Source organism: Eucyclogobius newberryi, unplaced genomic scaffold, assembly GCF_026437365.1.
Source record: "Eucyclogobius newberryi isolate DKJ021-1_F unplaced genomic scaffold, fEucNew1.0.hap1 SCAF_9, whole genome shotgun sequence".
In the NCBI taxonomy this organism is placed as follows: Eukaryota; Metazoa; Chordata; class Actinopteri; order Gobiiformes; family Gobiidae; genus Eucyclogobius; species Eucyclogobius newberryi.
This window is the reverse complement of record NW_027316532.1, coordinates 11,684,316-11,712,205: the sequence shown is the minus strand read 5'-3', so window position 1 is coordinate 11,712,205 and position 27,890 is coordinate 11,684,316. Positions and strand designations below refer to the sequence as shown.

The 27,890-nt window shown below is 47.2% G+C and overlaps 1 protein-coding gene across 1 annotated transcript; it reads right to left on the bottom strand.

Annotated features, from left to right (window-relative positions):
• Positions 1-460: 460 nt before the first annotated feature.
• pltp (phospholipid transfer protein) lies at positions 461-27,890 on the bottom strand. The gene is made up of 14 exons (XM_072438542.1): positions 27,741-27,890; positions 22,939-23,038; positions 19,833-19,961; positions 19,609-19,764; positions 18,896-18,959; positions 18,646-18,801; positions 16,405-16,581; positions 16,060-16,119; positions 14,919-15,083; positions 13,763-13,830; positions 1,168-1,210; positions 1,000-1,063; positions 853-929; positions 461-680 (listed from the first exon to the last, which is right to left on the bottom strand). The coding sequence occupies exons 1-14, from the start codon at positions 27,847-27,849 to the stop codon at positions 600-602; spliced, it is 1,449 nt and encodes a 482-aa protein (XP_072294643.1). The 5' UTR covers positions 27,850-27,890; the 3' UTR covers positions 461-599.

Genomic DNA, 27,890 nt, shown 5'->3' with positions numbered 1-27,890 from the left:
ATAGGTCTGAAGCCCCAAAAAACTGAAACTTCTAAAAAACAGATTATATGCATATATATATATATATATATATATATATATATATATATATATATATATATATATATATATTTTATTTTATCAGAGTGAACAGGCCTAAAGCTGTGTGTAAAAAGAAGACATTTCACTGTGATTGGCTGACACTGTACACCAAACTGCTGTAGGTGGTGCTCTGTAGGTGGTGCTCTGTAGGTGGAGCTCTGTAGGTGGAGCTCTGTAGGTGGAGCTCTGTAGAACCAGGATGGACGGGTCCTCACCCTGTCAGAGTGACCCTCAGGCAGGTGCTACAGGACTGATAATGTTCTGGCTTTATTAGACAGGACAGGTGAGCATGAAATGGGGGATGAGAGAGACGGGAGGACATGAGCGGATGAGAGAGACGGGAGGACATGAGCCTGGCATATGTGCTGATGCCCTGACCACTCGACCACCGGGCAGCAGCTTTACATTTCACCTCTCAGAAAGTAAATAACATTCGTACAAAAATTACGTTTTCATGTTAGATAAACATCTTCTATTCCCCGCCTACTACACTGTAGTGACATGAGGGACATGTCTTCTCAGGCTCTGGTGGTGTTTCCCTGGATCATGTCCCTCAGGCCTTTGCTGAAGTGCAGGTTTGCTCCGATCACGATGAAGCCCTGTGAGACAGAGTGTGAGACAGAGTGTGAGACAGAGCGTGAGACAGAGCGTGAGACAGAGCGTGAGACAGAGCGTGAGACAGAGAGTGAGACAGAGAGTGAGACAGAGTGTAAGACAGAGTGTGGTGAGTGCTGCGCCACAGCTGATGTTTGGAGGAATCGTGCTACTCACATTATGGTACTCCACCACCTCCTCGATGAAGTCCATCCCATCTGCCAGAGGAATCCTCACTCCGTGTTTGGTCCAATCTGCATCAGTGGGACAGTTCAGAAACACTCACGCAGACAGAGACATGTCCACTAGAAGGAACAGTCTTACTGTTGATGAGGGGGACCACGCTCATCTGCAGCATGGTCTTCAGAGGAGCCTGAAGTGGGATGAGCTGAGGAGAGCAAAGCCACAAGTCATCAACATGAAGCACGTGGGACATCATGAGACATGTGGGACATCCTGAGACTTAATACTGTGGGACATCATGAGACTCACCGCCAGAGACTCCAGAGCCGACTGGTTAGAGTAGATCTTAAACCTGAGGACAGAGCATGTACAGAGTGAGTGACAGAGAGACAGAGGGACAGGGTCAGAGAGAGAGAGACACAGGGACAGAGAGACAGAGGGACACAGCCACAGTTCATCTGCAAATTGTCCGTCCGAGGGAGTCGGATCTCTCCTTCACTGTGGAACTCCTCAAGGTTTCCTAAGGACAGGGGAGCTTGGGACATTTGTCATGGGGGTGATGGGACAAGTCCCTAAGAACATTGTTTAATCTGTTCTCACTGTTGCCCTTCGAGGCAACCGCTGTTGTGATTTTGGGTGTTTCGAGACAGAGGGACAGAGGGATGAAGACAGAGGGACAGAGGGACAGAGGGATGGAGACAGAGGGACAGAGACAGAGGGACAGAGAGAAAGGGACAGAGACAGAGGGTCAGGGACAGAGACAGAGGGTCAGAGGGACAGAGACGGAAGGACAGAGGAACAGAGACGGAGGTACAGAGGATAGAGGGACAGAGATGGAAGGGACAGAGACGGAGAAATCTTCACACTTAAAAGACAAAAGAGCTAAGGGACAAACAGCCTCCCTCTGACAATTAGAGAATGTCCATCACTGTCCACTTCATTTCATATATTTAATTTTGTTTTCAAATGTTTATGTATAAAATAGACAGAACAAAATAGAATGAAAAATAAAAAAAAACCTCACAAGTCGACATCATTTTTCCAAAAAGTCGTTGAACCTCCAGAGTGTGTCCCTCGTCTTTACTCCAAGTCCACAGCTTTGTGGACAGGAGCATATCACCCAGGTCCATCTGCACCTGCCTCTGGGACTTTAGATCTGTCTTTATTGAATCATGCATGTGGATGGAGGGTACAGGGCGTGCATTAGGGTTCATTAGGGACACAGTTCCAGTTTTTTACCATCTGCTGCAGAACTAGCCCTTCTTTTGGCTAAAATTGTGGGACGCTGCACAGGGAAAATGGAGGGGTCCTCATGCGCCTGAGGAAACGCGGCGCAAAAACGCACTTACCTGGGATTGTCCTCTCTAACATGAACTCACTACCCACAAACTGGATGAACTGGTGCTGCTCTTCAGTCGGTCCCGGACTGCGCCGTGGAGCTGGAGCTGGAGCCGTGGAGCTGGAGCCGTGGAGCCGGAGCCGTGGAGCTGGAAGACTTCCAGCTGCTCCGCTCTGACCGGCTTAGAGCTCTCACCAGAAAACAATGAGGCGGCGAAGTCTGTTTCTGCATCAACAACTCCAGGTCTTCAGACGTGACAGTTATCTCCAAACACTGCTCTCCTGATCTGGATTATCTCTTCATTAACTGCAAACCATTCTACTCATGTGAGTTTGTCTCATTCATCCTGGCGGCTGTTTACATCCCGCTGAGCGTGAACGTGCAGGAGGCGGAGCTCGCGCTCGTGGAGCAGGTTCTGAGCGTGGAGAGGATCTTCTCCTTCTGTTTTATCCTGGGCCATTTTAACAAGAGGAATCTCAGCCACAAACTACCAAAGTACAGACAGTTTATTAAAGTCCCGACCAGAGAGCAGAACACACTGATCACTGCTACACAACAGTGAGCCACGCCTTCCACGCCGTGGGCGGAGCCACGCTGGGCTGGTCAGACCACGTCATGGTTCACCTGATCCCCACGAACAGACAGAGGCTGAAGCTCTCCAACCTGTAGTGAGGACTTCAGAGAGGAGGACCAATGAAGCAGAGGAGGACCAATGAAGCAGAGGAGGAGGAGCTACGAGTGTGTTTGGAGTGTGGTTATAATATCTGGATAGGGTATGGCTAGCCTCAGCATGTCGCAGACTGCCGCAGTGGCCACTCCATTGGTACTGCATCGTGCGTCCAGAAAGCTTTTTTCCCTAGAGCGCAATGTAACTAAAAACTGCTCGTGTTCGGCTAACAGGGCACGTAGAGCTTTCAAAAAAGTCGGATATGGCGGCAATTCTTACTTATTTATGGGTCATTGACTTTTTCCAATTTTAAGATTCTTCAGGTGTCTTTAAAACGCATTTAAAGCTGTTAGCTTCGGCTATGCTCTAGCGCGCCGCTCTAGCCCAGCTCGTGACCGTCTAGACCAATCAGAGCGCGTGTAGGTGAAGTGAACGGGCCGAGATTCCGTGGATGAGCCCAAATGCCTCGAATAAGCTACAGGCGTAAAACTATGAATCTATGAGTTTAATAACTGAACAAATCATCAAACTAATGACCACCACGGACCTGAGGACCGCGGATCTATTACTCAGAAGCGATGTCTTGAAATTGTTATGCCTGAAAAACTAAATAACGTAATAAATGCTATGGAAATGGAATGTTTTGACAGGTATAAACTAATCGATGTTACTGTTAGAGAGCGATGTGTTCCACTACATGTAAGCACTATATTGTTCGGCGTAGGGATACGCTCTGTTCAATTAATAAAGGCGGAACCTCCTGTTCACTTCACTCACGGGACCGGAGCAGTGAACAGTGCGGCTACCGATAAAAACGACACACGAGTCTTCTGTCCTGTATTATATACCTGGTGTACCAAGACTGAGTATTCTGCAAAGATGTCACAGTCAGATGGCACGGGAGAGAGTGCACAAGCTGAGCGAAACGCTGCAATGAACCCAACAGGTTATGGGCCCAGGCAAACCCCAGGTACAGCAATGCACGGACGCGGACTGCCGCCGAGGTTCGACGGAGACCAAGCCCGCTATCACATCTGGGAGGCAAGATTTTTAGCGTACTTGAAAACAATTGGCCTAAAAGACGCTATCCTCGGAGGTCAGGAAGCTGCAGCGGCTAACCCACAAGAGGCGGTGGAGGCCGGTAGGAAAAATGAATTAGCATATGCAGAAATGTGTGGATGTTTGGATGATAAGACACTTTTGCTAATCCTATATGAGGCGCCAGACGATGGAAAGAAAAGTTTGGAAATACTGAGGCGCCATTTTGAGTCTGAAGAAAAGCCGCGGATCATGGGGCTTTACACGGAGCTAACCAATGTGCTAATGGCTAATGGGGAAGAGCTAGCGGATTATCTAGCACGTGTTGAGAAGATAGTGGCCGCACTAAACAGAGCTAAAGAGACCCTCAGTGATGCACTCTTGGTATCTATGGTGTTAAAAGGACTCACAGACGAATACAATCCATTTTCTGTGCATGTCACTCAGACAAGAGAAGTTTTAACCTTCAACGAGTTCAAAGCCAGGCTGAGGAGCTTCGAGTGCTCGCTACGCTACCGCAGCAGACCACGGGCCGACGAGGTAATGACCGCAAACTACAGAGCTGTCAAACCAAAGTTTAAAGACTACAAGGAGAAGAAATACTTCAAAGGGGAATGCTTTATTTGTGATAAAGTTGGGCACAAAGCAAGAGACTGTAGATACAAAGAGAAGAAAGCACAACGTGACTTCAGGGCTCCTGCTACACCAAACAACAGCAAGGTGGCCGCCATAAAAGACACTGGGCAGTACAGTTCTCGCGCTAGAGACAACCAGAGAACAGAGGAGGAAACCTTCTTACTCAAGGCGACGGAATGGCAACCTCACAACGCCCAGCCGGAGGGACTACTTGTGGACAGCGGTGCCTCTGCCCACATCATCACCAACGAAAGAGCTTTCACCAGATTCGACGAGACGTTCTGGCCAAAGAACCACGTCATGCAGCTGGCAGATGGATCGCGGATCACTGGCAGCGTGCTGAAGAAAGGCGACGCCCAGATCAAACTTGCTGACAGCAGAGGCGGAGTGGTCAGTGTCAAGCTTACCAATAACCTTTTGATCCCTGGATACCCACAGAACATCCTTTCTGTGGAGGCAGCAGCTTCAAAAGGAGCTAAGTTCAACTTTGAGTTGAACAATAACAAAATGATCCTCCCTGATGGTACCACATGTGACATGAAGGTAAAAGACAGACTATACTATTTGGACATTGTGGAAGAGAGCTGTAATGATTCTTGTAATGCATGTTTTGATCTGAAAACTTGGCATGAGATAATGGGTCATTGCAACTATGGTGACATTGTAAAACTTGAAACAGTTGTAGATGGCATGAAAATCAAAGATGGAAAGTGCAAACCAAATCAGTGTGAAACATGTCTTCAGGGAAAATTCATCCAGAGCAGAAACAGAGAGGCAGATGTAAGAGCCAAAGCCCCTTTAGAGCTCATACATACAGACCTTGGTGGGCCTATTAGCCCAGAGTCACCTGAAGGGTACAAATATGCGATCACTTTCACTGATGATTTTTCTGGTGCAATCTATGTGTATTTCCTTAAAAACAAAAACAAGGCAGTAGAAGCTACAAAACAGTTCTTGGCCGACACAGCACCTTACGGTAAAGTGAAACGCCTGAGATCCGACAATGGGACAGAGTTTGTTGCTGAGGAGTATCAGTCACTACTGTTGGACAATACTATTAAGCATGAGAGGTCAGCACCCTACTCTCCCCATCAGAATGGGACTGCAGAGCGGAACTGGCGTACACTGTTTGAAATGGTGCGCTGCATGTTGATAGAGTCAGGACTACCAAAAGAGCTATGGCCCTATGCGGCTAGAACTGCAGCCATCATAAGAAACAGGTGTTACTGTAAGAGAACAGAAGAGACACCTTATTACCTTTTCACTGGCAAAAGACCAGATTTGTCAAAAATGAAAAAGTTTGGTTCAGATTGTGTGGTGTATGAACAAAACAGGAAAAAGCTTGATCCAAAAGGCAAAAAGGGAATTTTTGTGAGTTTTGACCGTCATTCACCAGCTTATCTGATTTATTTTCCAGAGACGAACAAAGTTCAAAAACACAGATTGGTCCACTTTATAACAAAAGAAGTGACTGAGAGGCAGACACAGACTGACATGGACCAAGCAGAGGACCACTACGTTGAGTGGGTAACGGCACCAACTGAAGTGACTCTACCACAGACTGACTGGGAAGAAACAAACAACGAGCAGGTTTCTAACCCAGACAGTGACGCAAAGACTGATACACAGACTCCACTTACAGGTAGAATTAGAAAGAAACCAAAGTATTTGGATGACTATGAATGTACAGTGCAGAGCAGTGAGTTAACTATCGACTACTGTTACAGAGCTACAGTTGGGCTGCCACAAACCTTTAAAGAGGCTCTGGCATCACCAGTGGCTGACAACTGGAAAAAGGCAATGAGAGATGAAATGGAGACATTTAAAGTAAATGACGCCTTCTCACTTGTCCCGTTACCAGAGGGTAGACAGACAGTGGGGGGAAGGTGGGTTTATGCGCTCAAAGAAGATGACCGGGGAAATGAAACATACAAGGCCAGGTATGTGGCGAAAGGATATAGTCAGGTGGAGGGACTGGACTATTCTGAGACATTCTCACCGACTGCTAATTTGACTTCCTTACATGTGCTGATGCAGCTGGCAGCACAGCATGATTTGAAACTGCATCAAATGGACGTTAAAGCAGCTTACTTGCATGCACCTATTGACTGCGAAATATACATGGAACAACCAGAAGGTTTTCAGGCTAAACCAAAAAATGGTGCACAACTGGTGTGTAAATTGCATAAATCAATCTATGGGCTTAAACAGTCGGGCAGAAATTGGAACATTATGCTTCACAATTTCTTGCTTGAGAAGAACTTTGTGCAAAGTCAGGCAGACCACTGTATTTACACAAAACTGTCCGAAAATGAAAATGTAATTTTGTTAGTATGGGTTGATGATATTGTTGTGGCTGCAACCAATGAAAAGTGTTTAAAGGAGGTCAAAGAGGAACTGAAAAGTACATTTAAAATGAAAGACCTCGGACAACTTACTCATTTCTTAGGGATTGATTTCACACAAAAAGAGGGTTCTATCACAATGAACCAGACCAGATACATTGCCAAAATTTTGGAAAGATTTGGAATGTCTGATTGCAAATCCAGAGCAACTCCTAGTGAAATAAAGTGTGATTTGACTCCAGACGGGGATCAAACTGATCAAAGAAAATACAGGGGTATGTTGGGCAGCCTCATCTATATCATGACTTGTACTAGGCCTGATGTGAGTTGGATAGTGAGCAGATTGTCACAATATCTGTCAGATCCCAGAGAGAAACACATGACAGCTTTAAAGCATGTGTACAGGTACCTACAAGGGACAAAGGACTATAATTTGTGTTACCACAAATGTGACACTAAACTTCAACTAATGGGATATTCTGATGCAGACTGAGCCAACGACCCAGAGGACAGAAAGAGCATTACAGGCTACTGCTACAGTCTAAGCCAGAACGGTGCGTTTGTTTCGTGGAAAACAAAGAAACAGCAAACTGTTGCACTGTCAACGTGTGAAGCAGAATATGTGGCACTAGCCGCTACTATTCAAGAAGCACTTTACCTCACACAACTTTTGAGGGACATGGACCCTAACTTTGAACCAACAACAAAGGTCTTTGAGGACAACCAAGGGACTAATGTGGTCAGGTCTAATGTGTTGCAGGGTAAAATACTCCTTGTGTACTGTCCTACTGAGAACATGGTCGCAGATGTGTTCACAAAATCTGCCACAAGGGTCAAAATTGAAAAGTTTTGTGATTATATGTTTGGTAACTAATGCTTATTGAAATGTGAGTGGCACCATCGAGTGGGGGTGTTAGAGAGCGATGTGTTCCACTACATGTTAGCACTATATTGTTCAATTAATAAAGGCGGAACCTCCTGTTCACTTCACTCACGGGACCGGAGCAGTGAACAGTGCGGCTACCGCCTGTCTCCTGTCCTGCATTATATACCTGGTGTACCAAGACTGAGTATTCTGCAAAGATGTCACAGTCAGATGGCACGGGAGAGAGTGCACAAGCTGAGCGAAACGCTGCAATGAACCCAACAGTTACGTTTCGTGTCCATCAGTGTTATCTGTATTACACAGACAAGAAACCTAAATACGGACTTAATCATGACTTTAGCATGTTTTGCAAGTAGATAAACATGTCATCTGAATACATTTGACATGTTGTAGAATGATATGATTAAAAATCCTTAATTTAAGAAATCAATTTTAGATCATACATTCCATGTACTTAATAAGGACCAGAATTATTTCCATTGACAGTGAAAATGTTTACTAACTAGACATTTTTTTATGATTTTATATTTTATTTGCGATAAACCACAAAACACTGAATAATAACTCTAAACTATTGAGCCATTGCAATAAATAGATTTATTTTTTCCGGTTCAAAATCCTTTAGTTTTCTTAAAACCAGTTGTTTAATATTTCGCTTTATCTCACACTGTGCTCTGCGCTGCTCTAGTAACTCTCTCTGATTGGTCAGTACAATCACATGGTACGCTAACCGGACGCAGACCTACGTCACTTCTGGGCTGCAGTGTCCAAAGAGTTCTAAAGGCTAACTGGCGACATGCGCCACTGAGCAGCTCTCATTGACTTGAATTGGCGGCCATCTTGGCTGCTGGGGGCTTGGTTTGGACATTACAGACTGGGAGGAGCTACGTGTGTGTTTGGACATTACAGACTGGGAGGAGCTACGTGTGTGTTTGGACATTACAGACTGGGAGGAGCTACGTGTGTGTTTGGACGTTACAGACTGGGAGGAGCTACGTGTGTGTTTGGACATTACAGACTGGGAGGAGCTACGTGTGTGTTTGGACGTTACAGACTGGGAGGAGCTACGTGTGTGTTTGGACATTACAGACTGGGAGGAGCTACACGGACACTGATGTCACACATTCTGTGAGGACAGCATTTGACCATCTCACACCAAAGTCACTTTCAACAATGACAAAGGATGGGCTCCTCATTAAGCTGCGGAAGTGTGGTGTGAAGGGTAAACTGTTTAACTGGGTCCGGAGCTTTCTGTCTGGCCGGCGTATCCAAACCAGAGTGGGCGCTGCTTACTCTGGGGTCTATGGGGTGGAGAATGGGATCCCGCAGGGGAGTGTGTGTAGCCTTATCTTGTTCAATGTTATGATTAAGGACATCTTTGACGACGTGGATGGGTCTGTTGGGAGGAGCCTTTATGCTGACGATGGCGCTCTATGGGTGAGAGGGAGGAATCTCCGGTTTTACGAGGCGAAACTGCAAATGGCAATACAGCAGGTGGAGCAGTGGACCCTGAAGTGGGGGTTTAAACTGTCCGTACGGAAGTCTCAAGTGATCTGTTTCTTCAATGGGCATAGGGACGTCTCCCTTCGACATGGGCAGGTGCTCGAACAGGTCAGGGAGGTGAGGTTCTTGGGGGTCACCTTTGACGAGAGGCTTAGTTGGCGTCAGCACATTGATGAGGTCAGTGGTAAATGCAAAAGGGTGAATAACTTGCTTCGTTGTCTATCCGGCCAGGACTGGGGGGCCAGCAGAAGGTCGCTCCTGGGTATTTATCGGGCCGTCATGAGGGCGGCTATTGATTATGGCTGTATAGCCTACATGTCTGCGGCTGAGACTAACTTAAAGAAGCTTGATGTGGAGCAAGCCCAGGCCTTGCGCATCTGCTGTAGGGCTTTTAGGACCTCCCCTGTCTCGGCGCTGCAGGTTGAGTTGGGGGAATTGCCGTTACGGCTCCGGAGGCTAGAACTTCTGTTGGCTTACTGGGTGAATGTGCAAGGTCATACGAGCTCTCACCCGGTGAGGGACTTTCTCAGGGTTGATGGGGGGCAGAGTGAGGCTGGCGGTATGGTTTTTAGCCAGGTAGGAAATGCGAAGGTGCGGCTTGCGGGGGTTGGTGATCTGCGTGTGAGCCCGTCGGTGGCTTTGTCTGCTATAGCTCCGTGGAAGTTTGTCCCGGCTCCTGTTGATGTTAGCTTGCATGGCAAGCTTAGAGGAGTCGCTGGGAGGGCACCGCAGTTTGCCGTTCAAGCGCTCATCGATAAGCACTCAGGTGATGTGTTTATTTATACCGACGGGTCTAGGGATCCTGAGAGTGGGCGTACTGGCGCCGCTTATTTTGTGCCTGACCTGGGGCTGGCGGTCAAGAAGAGGTTGACAGATCGCCTTTCTGTTTTCACGTCGGAACTCATAGCGATACGGTTGGCATTGGAACGGGCGGAATCTGCTTTGCAGTATTGCGGCATTGTGGTGGCCTCTGACAGCCTTTCTGCATTGCAAAGCATTAAATCTGGGAAATCGGATTGCAGACAGGATGTGTTGAATGGCATCTTCTGTCTGATGCTCTCCCTGTCCAGGAAGGATGTGAGGGTTTCCTTCTTTTGGGTCCCTGTGCATGTGGGGGTGGATGGTAACGAAATGGCTGATGCACTGGCTAAACGTTCCCTTAGGCGGCCATCAATTGATGTGGCGGTTGAGTTAAGCAAATCTGAAATCAAGCCCGTTATCAAGAGTCATGTGGTCGGCCTTTGGCAGGAATTTTGGAGCCACTGTGTTACTGGACGGCATCTCTATCACGTACAGGGTAGTGTGGGTCCTTGCGGGTCTATGGGCAGGAACGCGTGGGAGGAAAGGGCCTTCGCCCGCATGAGGATTGGCCATACTGGACTCAATTGGTCACTGAGTAGGATAGGCAAACACCCGACCGGTCTGTGTGGTCACTGTCGGGTGCCAGAGACTGTCGAGCATGTGCTGATTTGCTGTGAGGCTTATGATAGAGAAAGGGCCGGGTTGGCCTTGTGGTTTCGGAATAATGGGCGGGAGTTCAATCTGCGGAACGTTCTGGCGATTCAGTCACAGGGTTTGTGTCAGTTGTTGTTGTTGTTGTTGTTGTTGTTTTATGGCGGTTGGCATCCGAGTGTTGCATTACCGCCAGACTTTATTCCTCAGACGTTTCGTAGTCCTCAGACTCTGTCGTAGTCCGTAAAAGTACTCCTCCCATCGCTTTGGCGTTACAAAGCCCATGAGGTCATGATGTGTTTTTGTGACTAGAATAGTTGTTGTGTCAGAGACCAACCGGCTTTATTCCAGGGAGACTCTTCTTCACCTTCCTCGCCCTCTTTGACGTTCGGTGCTTTGGAAGTACAAAGCCCATGAGATCATGGGACGTCTTTGTTGTTTTACAAAGCCCATGAGGTCATGGGACGTCTTTGTCGTTTTATCCTTTAGAAGTCCTTCTTCCATCACTTTGGCGTTTCTAGGCCCATGAAGTCCAAGCGCGTTAGAACATCCTCTTGCTCCTCATCCTCGGCTCAGTCTCCAACACCCCCCACCTCTATAAACGTTTACCCAGCCCTGTGCTACATAAGTAAGCAACCACAGCCTGACACAAACCCTGTGACTGGATCGCCAGAACGTTCCGCAGATTGAACTCCCGCCCATTATTCCGAAACCACAAGGCCAACCCGGCCCTTTCCCTATCATAAGCCTCACAGCAAATCAGCACATGCTCGACAGTCTCTGGCACCCGACAGTGACCACACAGACCGGTCGGATGTTTGCCTATCCTACTCAGTGACCAATTGAGTCCAGTATGGCCAATCCTCATGCGGGCGAAGGCCCTTTCCTCCCACGCGTTCCTGCCCATAGACCCGCAAGGACCCACACTACCCTGTATGTGATAGAGATGCCGTCCAGTAACACAGTGGCTCCAAAATTCCTGCCAAAGGCCGACCACATGACTCTTGATAACAGGCTTGATTTCAGATTTGCTTAACTCAACCGCCACATCAATTGCTTACTTATGTAGCACAGGGCTGGGTAAACGTTTATAGAGGTGGGAGGTGTTGGAGACTGAGCCGAGGATGAGGAGCAAGAGGATGTTCTAACGCGCTTTGACTTCATGGGCCTAGAAACACCAAAGTGATGGAAGAAGGACTTCTAAAGGATAAAACGACAAAGACGTCCCGTGACCTCATGGGCTTTGTAAAACAACAAAGACGTCCCATGACCTCATGGGCTTTGTACTTCCAAAGCACCGAACGTCAAAGAGGGAGAGGAAGATGAAGAAGAGTCTCCCTGGAATAAAGCCGGTCACAAAGACATATCATGACCTCATGGGCTTTGTAACACCAAAGCAATGGAAGGAGTACTTTTACGGACTACGACAGTCTGAGGACTACAAAAGTCTGAGGAATAAAGTCTGGCGGTAATGCAACAATTGGATGCCAACCGCCATAAAACAACAACAACAACAACAACAACAACAATGACAAACTCTGGTTCACACTTAAACTGAGACTGAGGCAGAAGGAGGCGGAGCACAGGGGCGGAGCTAGAGGGCACTACAAAGATGTAAAGTACGGATTGAGCAGTACAATACGTGTCTGACGAAGCAATTCTCCAACAACAACCCCGCCTCTGTGTGGAGTGGGCCTGCCTCTGTGTGGAGTGGGCCCGCCTCTGTATGGAGTGGGCCCGCCTCTGTATGGAGTGGGCCCGCCTCTGTGTGGAGTGGGCCCGCCTCTGTGTGGAGTGGCCCTGCCTCTGTGTGGAGTGGGCTCCGGCTTCTGACCAACTACAAGCCCAGAGCCCCCCCCTTCTGCTGACAACAGAAAACTGGCCCAGCAACTGAACTCCTACTGCAGATTTGACACCCGCTCCCCCACTGTGGCCACCTCAGCTGCTGGACCAGACGGTGTCACTCCCTCCACCTTAAGACACTGTGCAGGCGAGCTGGCCCCTGTCTTCACTGGCATTTTTAACACCTCCTGGAGTCATGCCATGTCCCAACCTGCTTCAAGTCGTCCATCATTGTCCCTGTCCCCAAGAAGCCCCGGATTACTGGACTTAAGACCTGCTGGACCCCCTGCAGTTCACCTACCCGGCAAACAGACTGTGGACGACACCATCAACTTGGCTCTCTGACCTGCAGCATCTGGACTCCTCGGGAACCTACGCCTGTTTGTGGACTTCAGCTCTGCATCAACACCACCTCCTGCTCTGCTCCAAGACAAGCTCTCCCAGCTCAACGTGCCTGACTCCACCTGCAGGGGGAGCACTGACTCCACCTGCAGGGGGAGCGCTGACTCCACCTGGAGGGGGAGCACTGACTTCCTGACGGATCGGAGGCAGTGTGTGCAGCTGGGGAAGAATGTCTCAGACACTCGCACTATCAGCACAGGAGCTCCACAGGGCTGTGTACCATCTCCCCTGCTCTTCTCCCTGTACACAAACTGTTGCACCTCCAGCCACGACTCTGTAAAACAAATTAAGCTGATGATGGTGCAGTTCTACACGGCCATCATTGAGTCCATCCTCACCTCCTCCATCACCTCCTCCATCACCTCCTCCATCACCGAGAAGGTGATCGGCTGCAGACTTCCATCTCTGCAGGACCTGTACGTCTCCAGGACTCTGGGACGAGCAGGTCGGATCTCACCCTGGACATGGACTATGTGAGCCACTCCATGATTGAGCCATGATTGTCTCGTCCATGTGGGGCAGTAACACGACTCCAGTGCACTCGTTTTGAAGTGTATTAGTCACGATACTGGTCATTCACACAACACACCAGACCACGCCCTCAAGGTACTCCACCTCATATTTTGGCATAATCAAACCTCTTGTCTAGAATTCCACGCCCTGCGCTGTCATCATCTGCACCGACTGCATGGTGTGACGACATGAGCTCCGCCACGCCCACGTTAACGGGCCCTCCGGGGGGGGAAATACGGCCCCTAGTGTGAGTGTTGTAGAGCTTTGAGCTTCGAGCTCACCTCCGCAGGTCAGCGTGCACAGCCAGTCTCTTCCCTCTCATCGACACTTTGGCGTTGAATTTGTTCTCCTGGAGAAGAAAGCAAAAATAACATATACTTAACATCTAACAGGTCCCAGTAACATCTAACAGGTCCCAGTAACATCTAACAGGCACCAGTAACATCTAACATGTCCCAGTAACATCTAACAGGTCCCAGTAACATCTAACAGGTCCCAGTAACATCTAACAGGTCCCAGTAACATCTAACAGGCACCAGTAACATCTAACATGTCCCAGTAACATCTAACAGATCCCAGTAACATCTAACAGGTCCCAGTAACATTTAACAGGTCCCAGTAACATCTAACATGTCCCAGTAACATCTAACATGTCCCAGTAACATCTAACAGATCCCAGTAACATCTAACATGTCCCAGTAACATCTAACAAGTCCCAGTAACATCCAACAGGTCCCAGTAACATCTAACAGGCACCAGTAACATCTAACAGGTCCCAGTAACATTTAACAGGTCCCAGTAACATCTAACAGGTCCCAGTAACATCTAACAGGCACCAGTAACATCTAACATGTCCCAGTAACATCTAACAGATCCCAGTAACATCTAACATGTCCCAGTAACATCTAACATGTCCCAGTAACATCTAACAGATCCCAGTAACATCTAACATGTCCCAGTAACATCTAACAAGTCCCAGTAACATCCAACAGGTCCCAGTAACATCTAACAGGCACCAGTAACATCTAACATGTCCCAGTAACATCCAACAGGTCCCAGTAACATCTAACAGGCACCAGTAACATCTAACATGTCCCAGTAACATCTAACAGGTCCCAGTAACATCTAACATGTCCCAGCAACATCTAACATGTCCCAGCAACATCTAACAGGTCCCAGTAACATCTAACAGGCACCAGTAACATCTAACATGTCCCAGTAACATCTAACAAGTCCCAGTAACATCCAACAGGTCCCAGTAACATCTAACAGGCACCAGTAACATCTAACATGTCCCAGTAACATCTAACAGGTCCCAGTAACACACGGGCAGTGGAGAGTAACTATATTCCAGTAGAATTACTCTTTCGTTTGGCGATATTCAAAACAGACACAAATGGACATGAGGGATGTTTCCAGAACAGGGCGGGGCAGTACCATGGTCATGCTGCTGAGCTGGATGGGCTCTTTCCCGGCCGGCAGGAGCATCACTCGAACATTAGCAGTGACTGACACGGTGGCCCCCGAGGTCCGGATGGAGGTCTTGGGTGGAGATGTTACAGTCAGATACAGAGCGATGGGCGCGTTCATCAGAGCAGCGTTCTGGAAGAGACACCATGACACCGTGAGAGAGGGGAAGGTGGAGGGGTGAGTGTGGGGCAGGTGGAGGGGTGAGAGTGGGGCAGGGGGAGGGGTGAGAGTGGGGCAGGTGGAGGGGTGAGTGTGGGGTAGATGGAGCAGGTGGAGGGGTGAGAGTGGGGCAGATGTAGCAGGTGGAGGGGTGAGAGAGGGCCAGGTGGAGGGGTCAGTGTGGGGCAGGTGGAGGGGTGAGAGTTGGGCAGGTGGGGCAGGTGGAGGGGTGAGTGTGGGGCAGGTGTAGCAGGTGGAGGGGTGAGTGTGGGGCAGGTGGAGAGGTGAGAGTGGGGCAGGTGGAGAGGTGAGAGTGGGGCAGGTGGAGAGGTGAGAGTGGGGCAGGTGGAGGGGTGAGAGTGGGGCAGGTGGAGGGGTGAGAGTGGGGCAGGTGGAGGGGTGAGTGTGGGGCAGGTGGGGCAGGTGGGGCAGGTGGAGAGGTGAGAGTGGGGCAGGTGGAGGGGTGAGCGTGGGGCAGATGGAGGGGTGAGTGTGGGGCAGGTGGGGCAGGTGGAGGGGTGAGTGTGGGGCAGGTGGAGGGGTGAGAGTGGGGCAGATGGAGGGGTGAGTGTGGGGCAGGTGGGGCAGGTGGAGGGGTGAGTGTGGGGCAGGTGGAGGGGTGAGTGTGGGGCAGGTGGAGGGGTGAGAGTGGGGCAGATGGAGGGGTGAGTGTGGGGCAGGTGGGGCAGGTGGAGGGGTGAGTGTGGGGCAGGTGGAGGGGTGAGAGTGGGGCAGGTGGAGGGGTGATGATGGTGCTTGATGATTCCCTTTCATTAGATGGACAAATTCTCTGCCGTTGATAGTTGTGTAATAGTTTTGTTTCTTTATGCTGCAGAAAATACTTCAAAACTGTCAATTATTTCATGTAATTGTGACTCTGATTACTCAACTTTCCCTCAGCACATGAGGCAACACCTCAAAGACACTGGATTAACGCTTTTGCACTCACCATCATGACAATGGCTCCTAAGTACGTGGTCCTGAGCAGCATCTCCAGATCCCGGGGCATCTGCAACATCATGTGACCAGAGGGTCAGAGGGTCAGACAAGTTAAGGCCTTAATCTAGTCAAATTATGTGCAAACATTATATTATGTGATTAAAAAGTATGATGTTCCCACAGCACATGTTCCATGAGGGTTGTCTCTGCAGCATATGTCCCATGAGGTTTGTCTCTGCAGCACATGTCCCATGAGGTTTGTCTCTGCAGCACATGTCCCATCAGGTTTGTCTCTGCAGCACATGTCCCATCAGGTTTGTTTCTCTAGGAGGTTTGTCTCTGCAGTGTCTCTCACCCTCTCATTAGCGACGTCCATAGTGAATATTCCAGACTTGTAATATGCAAACATGCCACTGTCAAAGAAGTACTCGGACAGGCCCAGGTAAACCATACGGTTGTACTCCTGGAACACCGGCTCCACCGCGAGGTTCGGCAGGTGATCGTTCTCATGGGCCAGGCTGAAGAACATGCCCTGAAAACACAGAGTACATGAGCGTTGAATGAATAAACGTTTAGCTTAGTCCATCAAGAACTTGTTCCGTATGAAGCGTCTAGAGGACACGGGACTTTAGGACAGCACAAGAATAAAACGTAAATTTGTATGTTTTTTGATATTGGCATTTAAAGCAGTACTGAGAAGAGGTTATGAAAGGTTTATCTGTAAACTAAGCAGTAGAATACACACAAGTCCACAAGACACAGAAACATGGAGTCACCAGTTTAAAAAGCAAATAAAGCCAATTCAGAACCTCCAGGACAATTATAAACTCTGATGCAACACAAGGGGTGCCTCTGTCCTGCCTCTGTCCTGTCCCTGTCCTGCCTCTGTCCTGCCCCTGTCCTGTCCCTGTCCTGTCCCTCTCCTGCCCCTGTCCTGTCCCGGTCCAGCCCCTGTCCTGCCCCTGTGCTGTCCCTGTCCTGTCCCTGATGACAGTAGGAATGCAGAGGTAAATCGAGAGCTTTGCCTTTCGAGCTCCTTCTTTACCACAACAGTCGACACAGTGACCACATCACTGCAGATTCCTTAATCTGAGGTTTGACGATTGGTCAGATTCTCCTCTGCAGGACCTGGAATAGACCAGGGAGGCTGAGGAGTGTGGTCCCTCTGTAGTTGGGACACACCCTCCACCCCCCTTCTTAAACAGAGGGACCACCTCGAGAGCGTTGCTCCCGACCGCCACACACTTATAAAAAAGAATAAAAAAAATTACAAAAAAAACCGGTTTCAATAACATTCGGTTTTGACGTCTTGGACAAACTCTGTCCTTGTCCAAGTGTAAACATGCAGACCAGAAAGTCCAAGTCCTGACAAGAACGTGTCGTCCTCCTCACACTAGGTGGCGATATGCGTCGTTTCAGCGACTAATACGCCCCTCCCCCATTCCAGTCACATATAAACAACTGTCATGTGCATTTTGGAACAGCAGCAGTCACAGCTTTGTTCATCTCGTATGTAACGGCCGCGTTAGTTATTGTGCAGATAAAGTGCTGCTGACCCTGGTGTTGTGTTCTTCCTTGTATGATTTTGTTCCGGGGTCACAGGTCAGCGTGGGTCATAGGTCAGCGTGGGTCTTGGGCCGTGGGTCGTGGAGCATGTGCACAAGCCTTGTCCAGTTTCAGTGCAATTAAACAACTGCATAATCTGGGTGTCTCAATCGGAGGTTTTGAACGCCGATTTCTATCAGAGTGAAGTGTTTACACACCAAGATGTCTGATTGTATTGGATTTAAACGCACTGAATGTTGCAGAGACACGTTCGCTAAGACAACATCCAAAGACTTTACATTAGATACTCCTATAACATTAAATTGCTCCTCTTTCTGCTCCTTTTCACTAATTAGATGTGGCTGCATCTTATATATACAAACTGCATTTTATATGTTATGGAAGAAAGAAATACATTAAAAGAATTAAATAAAAAACAGTCAGGACTGATCTCATCCACTGCCTCTATGAACCCACCGGAGTAGAACTCATTTACGACTTAGTGTCAGTGAGGAAACACAACACACAGATGTCTAACATGCCATGCACAACACACAGATGTCCAACATGCCATGCGGCCAAACTCCTCCCTGTGCTGTGCTGTAAAGCCCTTCCTTCTTATGGTAGCTCTACAAAAAGTCTATAAACTTTAGTTTTTGGACATCCTGCTCTGCAGACAGACGGACTGAACCATTTCCTCAGACAGTTTTCCGCTTGTGTCTTCTAACAGACAGGATCCAGGTACTTTCAAATATACAAATGCCCCCACACTGGTATTCCTCAGGGTTGTGTCTTGTCACTTCTTCTGTTTCTATAGTACCTGCACACATGTAACTTCTGTCAGGAAACTATATGAAATACATTTCTAATGAAAAGTCCTGTGATGGAACAGTTGTGACACGCGACATGGATATAGACTCGAATGTATGTGAACACTCCAGCTGCAGCTCAGAACTGGTTTATATTTGTAGTCCCATGGGGGTAAAACAAACACATACATACAATATCCAGCAGATGCATTAGCTGTGTAGTGTATGGTGTGAAAAGTTACTCTGAAGTCCATATCCAGGCTGCGCTCGGTCACCCGCGGGTCACTCAGCAGGGAGTAGTCTATGCCGATGTAGTAATCCACCTCAGAGCGCACAGGGATAGTGTCCAGCATGGAGTTAACGTGGACCAGAGCTGCATTGTCCAGGACTGGGCAAAGCTTTAGGGGACAGAAGAGAGGAGAGGTCAGAGAACAGCCCACATACAGTCAGGACGACAGGACAAGGACAGGGACAGGGCTGGGACAAACTGACCTTCTGATTTAGAAGGAAGCGCAACCCAGTGGTCAAGAAACTGGCCATGAAGTCATACACTTTACTGCAACACACACAGAAGAGTATAAAATACAGACAGATTTGAATTGCTCTTAGTTTTCTGGTGAAATGTGTTCAACAGATAAACCTGAGCATTTATTTTTAATGCATTTTTAACATCATGCTTTTATATAAAAATATAAAAGTAATATATTTTCCTGTTCGGTTTTCAGCAAACACAGATATTTTATGGATTCCAATCAGTGTCAGTATTCTTTCCCCAGAGGTTTACCTTACACACTGAGTATAAAGGATGCATTATTTCCCTGCTAACCTACGCCCTCTTGAGGTGTCCTGTTGAACTACACTCTCCTGCATGGCATGGAGTATTAACCAGTGAGCCGCAGTGGGCAGTCCATTGGTACTGCAGCAAAAAAATATCCTCAGCAATCCAGAAAGTATTTTCTCCATAGAGTGCAATGAAAAAACAAACTTTTTCATAATTTTTCTGTTTTCTTAAAACAGGTTTTTAATCTTTAGCTTTGGCTCATTCTGTTTTGCTGTAGCAACACTTGCTCATGTGGTCGACGAGGCTGCGCAGCCATCGGATTGGCATTACGAGCCACTGACCACAGCCCATTAACCTTCAGAGTCCTGTTGAACCCCTTCATGTAGTGTCCTGTTTAACTATGTCCTCTTCTGGTTTGTTTTACCTTAGTGTCCCGCTGAACTGTGCCTTCATGCGACGGATCTTAGCATCGCAGCTGATGTTCCCAATCTTCAGCCTTCCATCCAGGTCCCGGATCAGGGTCAGGGCAGTGTGGATGTTGACCCCTTCAGCTGAGGCGTTGATCAGACCTGTGTCATAGCTTACAAAGACAGAGAGTAGCTTCTAAAAGTCCTAATGAAGAACATTTCAGTTAAAGACAGAACTTACAAGAACCAGTAGAGGATGCGGCGGTGGAAACTCAGGGTGATGGAGGAGTTCTGCACGTTAAACAGGAGTCCCACTGAGGGGATGAAGCCCAGGTCCACACTAGTGAGGTCCAGGTCTGTAATCTTTATACTGAGGATACACACAAGCACACAGACATGCACAGTCAGGCATCCAGGGGCCAGAAGCAACATGGGGCAGGAAGGATTAGTGCGCTTGCAGGCAGTCAGTGAGTGATATTTTCCTGCATATATTGCGTTTATATCTCTGTTTCATATTTATCATATGAGACACAATACTTTATACTTTAATTACTGTGTACTTCTCCTTTATCTGTGAACTGTGAAATCCTAATGCTGACATCATGACATTACATCAGACCCAACGACAGCTATTTAAACCACAGTTAAACTGTGTGAAGACGGACTCAGGATCAAGACAATGAAACAAGCTACTGTTTCCCCTTATGCACACGATAAAGACATTGAGGACGATCCTTGCTGCTTTTTCACTGCCTATCATAGACAAAGCATCCACAGAAATGGTGGAGGATGCAGACGCTTAGAAGAAGAAACATACGAGTTGTGCAGCGAATAACAGTGAACAAAACAAAACAAAGACCGGAGCTCGAGCACCGATAAAGAGAGCAGAAAGAATCCATGCAGAAGACAAGAAGCAAAGAAACATAAACAAAAGGGGGAAGCCGAACTGATAGAAGCTCAGAAAGGAAAGAAAGCACAGGAGAAGTTCCAAACGCATAGAGGAGCAGAACAACAGGAGAAAACTGGTTTAAACCCATTTGTGTCAACACCAAATCAATATATGGTGAGAACATTCACAGTATTGGTGGATGAGCATGACAATGACAAGGCTTTCCTGAGTGGAGAACTTCAACCTCTCCCCGTCCACAAAGGAAGAAGATGATGAGTTTTCCAGTGATGAAGAGACTCTTCCTCTCGTTGCACCGTAAGACTGCAAATAACCAAGCAGCACACCAACCATTCACATTGAAAGATCTGGATGGGCTGAAGTTAAAAACTGCTATAACTGACACGAGGTGCACCGGCCTTCCTCAGAGCATTGACCACAAATACTGCAGGAGAAACTCTCTGTTGGGGAGATGTGTCTGCAATTCTTTTGAGAGCAACAGACGAGCATCCAAAGTCCATTCTGAAGTATTCAAGTGTTAACGCTCCAGTTAGAGCATCCACACAACTTGCCACCAAGAATGTTAAATTAACCCTGGTGCTGAACTAAATTCACCCCACCTGCACCCAACACACAGATGGCTAGTTCACCTACAAGCAAAGAGCTAAAGCACAGTTCCATGATGCAACTGGAGAGCCCACACAACCAGGAACCAGCAACACTGATCATTTGGTGGATGTTGTTTGATGCCCATTGCCAACATCAAGTTACCAAATACCTGACGGAAAAGAAAGGACTGAATGAGGATGTGCAGGAAAAGGAAGTGGCAACACTCAAACTACAATTTAAAAAGCTCCAAGAATATGTGAATATGAAGTAGGAAAATAATTCAACCAAGATTATGATTGTGGCAACCGAAGAGAATCCAGTGTCCAACAGCTTGCTGCGGTGATTCAAATGGTCATGGGACACGTACAACCAAGATGGCACAACCACATGTGGCATCACTGCTCACAGACCAAATGCAAACCCCAAAAACACCTGCTTCAGTCATCCTCTACCATCCTCTACCATCCTCTATCGGGTGTGGGCCAGAAACTGGAAGAGGACAAAGCAGGTTTAATGTGGCTCCTAATCAATGCTTAAACTGCTTTGGGTCCGGACATTGGGCACAAAACTACCCTCAGAGGGGAGTGCAAGGTAGTCCCCATCAAATGGTTCCAAACCAAAGTCCCCAATTTCAAGGGTCACAAATGATGAACATGAGTCAACCAATGTCAAACCAGAGTCATCTACCACCACCTGTGCCCCTTGTGGTCTGCCTGGTTGTCCTGGTTGGCCCTTGAGCACACACTGTTGTTTCTGTTTTCATCACTATCCTTGTTACTGTCTATGTCCTGAATGTTATTCTTTGTTTTAGATCACTAACCATTACTAAGTAACCTACACATCTTCTGCCCGTGATCATTCTGACTCTGATAATCACAAGACTCATATACCTTATCCTGAATATGACGGACCTGATTACAACATCCCACCATGTGTTTGACGGGGTATGCTCCTGTCTCACACATTTTTTATATCCTGGATGGGTTATTATCATTAAATGTTTGCATTCATGGTTTTGCTGACGTACACATGTGTGGATGTGATCAAAAGGGGCAATTGTGAATATATTTTAATCCATCCTGATCATATCTTTGTGTCATATTTATCATATAGGACCAATACTTATTTACTGTGTACTTTTCCTTTATCTGTGAACAAACAATCTAATGCTGAGATCATGGCATTACATCAGACCCAAACAACAGCTATTTAAACCACAGTTAAACTGTGTGAAGACGGACTCAGGATCAAGACAAAAAAAACAAGCTGCTGTTTTGCCTGTTGCACTTTATGCACCAAATAGAAAAAGACCTTAAGAACCTTTCATAGAAAAAACATCTACATCAGCTGTTGGTCAAAATAAGAAATACTTGTTTGAGATAGACCGTCATTGTTTCAGTGTGATTCAATGATCGATAAGTTGATAGACGGAAGCAAGACCACACCCAGTCTACATCCCCTCCAGTGGTCTACATCCCCTCCAGTGGTCTACATCCCCTCCAGTGGGCTACACTATTTAAGAATCCAGGTCAGACACGTCAGCGTTTGTGGCTTCGTAGCCCCTCCCTTCCACCCTCTTCTAATTATATTGTTTTATATCCTAGATGTGGGTAACGAGGCCCAGGAACCCGCAGCCCACATCGCCAGAAGCCCAAAAACGGCATCCACTTTATGTACATTCGAGGGGGTTTCTGTGTTTCTCATATGTCAATAAACACTTTGCATCCTAACCTTGGTGTCATGGTCCTTGCTAGTGGAACTATACTTAAGATTGATTGATTGATTGATTAATAATATATTTTTGTGTGTTTTCAGGGCAAGTATGCAGAGGAGGCAGCAGCAGAACCCGTACTCTGTGATGGTGTACTGGAAGCGTCCCTCTTTGCCCATCATCTCCGGCAATACAATGTCGCTGATCTCCTGCTCCACAAAGCGCTGCGTCTCCGCCTTCACTGTGGGAAAAGGGACAGGAGAGCGGAATACTTAGAAGACAGGCAGGGAATGGACAAGACATGGATCAAGAACAATCCTGCAGCGAGGAGTAGTAGTCACTAAATCACTGAATCCTCACAGTTTGAGTAAAGTTCTCATTTATGAAACTTTAGGTGGAGTTCTTGCTAAAGGTGTACGTACAGACAGAACAAAACCTCCCTCAAACTTATCTCTCTGAACACCAAATGTCTTCTGCGAGATATTTACACATAAATAAACGCAGTAGTGATGCGTCTTTTTAACCGGGGGTTTTGTGGTTCCGCTGTGCAAGCCAAAGGATTCTTTCATCATATCAAAGCTTTTCATGTGTTTTTCTTTTACAATCCGGTAAAGAAAAAACTTTATACCTTTTGTAATCCAGGCCTTGAATCTCAAATTTGTGCTGTTGGGTGCAAAACTTTGATCATTTGCCAACAAGTGTAAGATTTTAACCTCTTTGTAAGTTTTGAGTAGCTTCTTCCTTGTTGTAACCACAGATTTTACCCAGGGAATCTAAACTTCCTCCAAATGGCTCAACCGTTTGTCATCTGCCAGTAAAGCCTGTACAGCAGGGATCTCCAACCTATAGCTCCCATTTTGAATAGCTCGCTTGGCTGTATGCAAGCAGATTGAGCTGCAAAGAAGCCATAACATTGTTTTTATGAAGAGTGGGCATCTGACCTTGCGTTCCTAACATTTATAACAAATGTATGAGTTTGATCTATGGATCTAGCTGGTTGTGGTTAAGCTATACAATACGGTGTAGTGGTCTATGATGTTCATATTGATCACTGATGCTTAACTGCGGGGGTTCCTGTACAGGCCTTATACTGAGAGTAATGTGGTGCCGGAGGTTCCTGTACAGGTCTTATACTGAGAGTAATGTGGTGCCGGGGGTTCCTGTACAGGTCTTATACTGAGAGTAATGTGGTGCCGGAGGTTCCTGTACAGGTCTTATACTGAGAGTAATGTGGTGCCGGAGGTTCCTGTACAGGTCTTATACTGAGAGTAATGTGGTGCCGGGGTTCCTGTACAGGTCTTATACATGAGAGTAATGTAGTGCCTTAGGTTCCTGTACAGGTCTTATACTGAGAGTAATGTGGTGCCGGGGGTTCCTGTACAGGTCTTATACTGAGAGTCATGTGGTGCCGGGGGTTCATGTACAGGTCTTATACTGAGAGTAATGTGGTGCCGGGGGTTCCTGTACAGGTCTTATACTGAGAGTAATGTGGTGCCGGAGGTTCCTGTACAGGTCTTATACTGAGAGTAATGTGGTGCCGGAGGTTCCTGTACAGGTCTTATACTGAGAGTAATGTGGTGCCGGGGGTTCCTGTACAGGTCTTATACTGAGAGTAATGTGGTGCCGGGGTTCCTGTACAGGTCTTATACATGAGAGTAATGTAGTGCCTTAGGTTCCTGTACAGGTCTTATACTGAGAGTAATGTGGTGCCGGGGGTTCCTGTACAGGTCTTATACTGAGAGTCATGTGGTGCCGGGGGTTCATGTACAGGTCTTATACTGAGAGTAATGTGGTGCCGGGGGTTCATGTACAGGTCTTATACTGAGAGTCATGTGGTGCCGGGGGTTCATGTACAGGTCTTATACTGAGAGTAATGTGGTGCCGGGGGTTCATGTACAGGTCTTATACTGAGAGTAATGTGGTGCCGGGGGTTTATGTACAGGTCTTATACTGAGAGTAATGTGGTGCCGGGGGTTCCTGTACAGGTCTTATACTGAGAGTAATGTGGTGCCGGGGGTTCCTGTACAGGTCTTATACTGAGAGTAATGTGGTGCCGGGGGTTTATGTACAGGTCTTATACTGAGAGTAATGTGGTGCCGGGGGTTCCTGTACAGGTCTTACTGGCAGATGACAGACGCTTTGAGTCTTACGGAGGAAGTGAAGAATCCCTGGGTGAAATCTGTTCTTATAACATGGAAGGAGCTGATCAAGACATACAAACAAAATGATGTTAAAATCTGTAACTTCTTGGCTTACGTTCAAAATGTCACACTAACAGCACAAACTCAACAAACGGTATAAAGGTCTTTTACCAGATTGTAAGGAGAATCCTTTGAAGAGCTTTGAGGAGTTGAAAGAATCCTTTGGCTTATAAAACAGGACTTTTACAGGTTTTTACAAATAAGTAGTTATTATAATCAAGATATAAAAAAATATGATGACCATCACAGCCCTTTGACTGAAACAATCATTAAATCTTATAAATCTGAAATTTCAAGGTGATTAATATCTAAATTATACAAATGTATGAAGAGTCTGGACAGTCACTACTGACACATGAAGGGTCAATGGGAAAGAGAGGGTCACTTTGTTCTGGAGGATGAAGAGTGGGAAAGTATAAGTACATCTCAGTGGAGAACCACAGGATCACATGTTTGGAAGGAGCAAACAGACTAAAACTCAGTTGGCTGAAGACAGTCTGCGGAACAAGAAGGAGACAGAGGTTTGCCATGTCTGTTTATATCGTCCAGCGCGAGGGGGAGACGAGAGTTCCTGTCAGAGCACCTATCTGGACTCCGTGTACGTGTTAGGGACAGACTGTTTTCATTAGTATTTGTCTGTAATGTCAGGGAAAAAAATATTTTGATCTACACGACCACGCCCTTTCTTGTTTTCTCAGATAAATTGAATCCAGCAACACTCAGATCTATGTTTCACTGTCACAGGTGAATCTGGACCAGTGGATTCACTCTGTCACAGCATCCAACAGATCTGTGTGTGGACCGGCCTCCTGCTGGTGCCGGAGGGCCTCCTGCTGGTGCCAGAGGGCCTCCTGCTGGTGCCAGAGTCAGTGTGTGGAGGCAAAACAACTTTCTCCAGCTGAACTCAGACAAGACTGAAATCATCGTCTTTGTCACAGAAACAAAGAGAAAGTGTTAGCGTCACCTCCAGAGTCTCGCTCTAAAACCTACAAACCAAGTTATAAATCTGGGGGTAATAATGGACTCAGACTTGAACTTTAACACATCAAATCAATAACATCAGCAGCTTTTTACCATCTAAAAAACATTGCCAAAATCAAGTATAGTGTCCAAACCAGACTTGGAGAGACTTATCCATGCGTTTGTCTCCAGTAGATTAGACTGTAACGGCCGCTCACTGGTCTCTCCAAACGAGCTGTAAAACAGCTGCAGTACATCCAGAACGCTGCTGCTCGGGTCCTGACCAGAACCAGGAAGTACCATCACATTAGTCCTGTTCTCAGGTCTCTGCACTGCCCCCTGTGGCTCAGAGAAGAGACTTTAAAGCAGCTCTGCTTGTGTACAAGTCTCTCCATGGCCTAGCACCAAAGTACATCTCGGACATGATAGTACCATATGAACCATCTCGGACTTTGAGGATCTCAGGGACCTCACGCTGGTGCCAGAGTCAGGACTAAACATGGACCGGCCTCCTGCTGGTGCCAGAGTCCGGAGAAAACATGGACTGGCCTCCTACTGGTGCCAGAGTCAGGACTAAATATGGACCGGCCTCCTGCTGGTGCCAGAGTCAGGGCTAAACATGGACCGGCCTCCTGCTGGTGCCAGAGTCAGGACTAAACATGGACCGGCCTCCTGCTGGTGCCAGAGTCAGGACTAAACATGGACCGGCCTCCTGCTGGTGCCAGAGTCCGGAGAAAACATGGACCGGCCTCCTGCTGGTGCCAGAGTCAGGACTAAACATGGACCGGCCTCCTGCTGGTGCCAGAGTCAGGACTAAACATGGACCGGCCTCCTGCTGGTGCCAGAGTCAGGACTAAACATGGACCGGCCTCCTGCTGGTGCCAGAGTCAGGACTAAACATGGACCGGCCTCCTGCTGGTGCCAGAGTCAGGACTAAACATGGACCGGCCTCCTGCTGGTGCCAGAGTCAGGACTAAACATGGACCGGCCTCCTGCTGGTGCCAGAGTCAGGACTAAACATGGACCGGCCTCCTGCTGGTGCCAGAGTCAGGGCTAAACATGGGGAATCTGCACTTCAGGTTTATGCAGCTAAAATCTTGAAGTCTTCCTGGAGATGAGAAACAGGCCTCAGTCTGCCGTGTGTACGACTGAAAGGACTTTAATTGTTGTTTGTTTTGCGATTTCTGTGATTTCTTTGTGATTTGATAAATGTTTTCCTGTTGTATGAAGCACTTCGAATTGCCTTGTGTATGAATTGTGCTTTACACATAAACCTGCCTTTCCTAGAGTAAATAAATCCTGTGTGATCATTGCCCTTCGAACGCCTTAAAGGTAGAAAAGCGCTACATAAATGCACTGCAATAATAATACACACAAGTGTGTTTTCCCTATAATTCTACATTAATATAGATATCGTTATTTAAAATAAGGAAGTGGTCTATTCTAGAATAGATTGTATGTAGATTACAAAAATAGTGTGTTGTGTGGACTGGGGTTCATTTCTGGCGTGGTGTGTGTTGCTTTGAGTGCTCAGTGATGTAAAGACCTATCAAATTTGACCATTTTATTAGCTTTAGCGAGGCTAGTTCTGTTGTATTGTGCCTGTAACTTTACGGCAGCATCTATGATCAGGCGAGGCCAGGTGAGTCTATAATGCACAATTCCTAAGTCTGAAGCTCATTTCAAGTCCTGGGCCCCTGAGTGACCCTGAAGTCCAGGTAATCAGTCTAAAACTCATCTGTGCCATATCTAATCATGTTATAATGTTATAATGTTCCTTACACATGTCCAGGCCTCGGTCTGTGATCCGGATTTTGACCCCGGGCAGCTCAGTTGACAGGACGCATGATGCTGACAGGAAGGGGAGGAGCCAGGACCAGGATGTCATCATCTTGCAAGAAACACCTGAAACACATGATTTTAGGCTGTAGG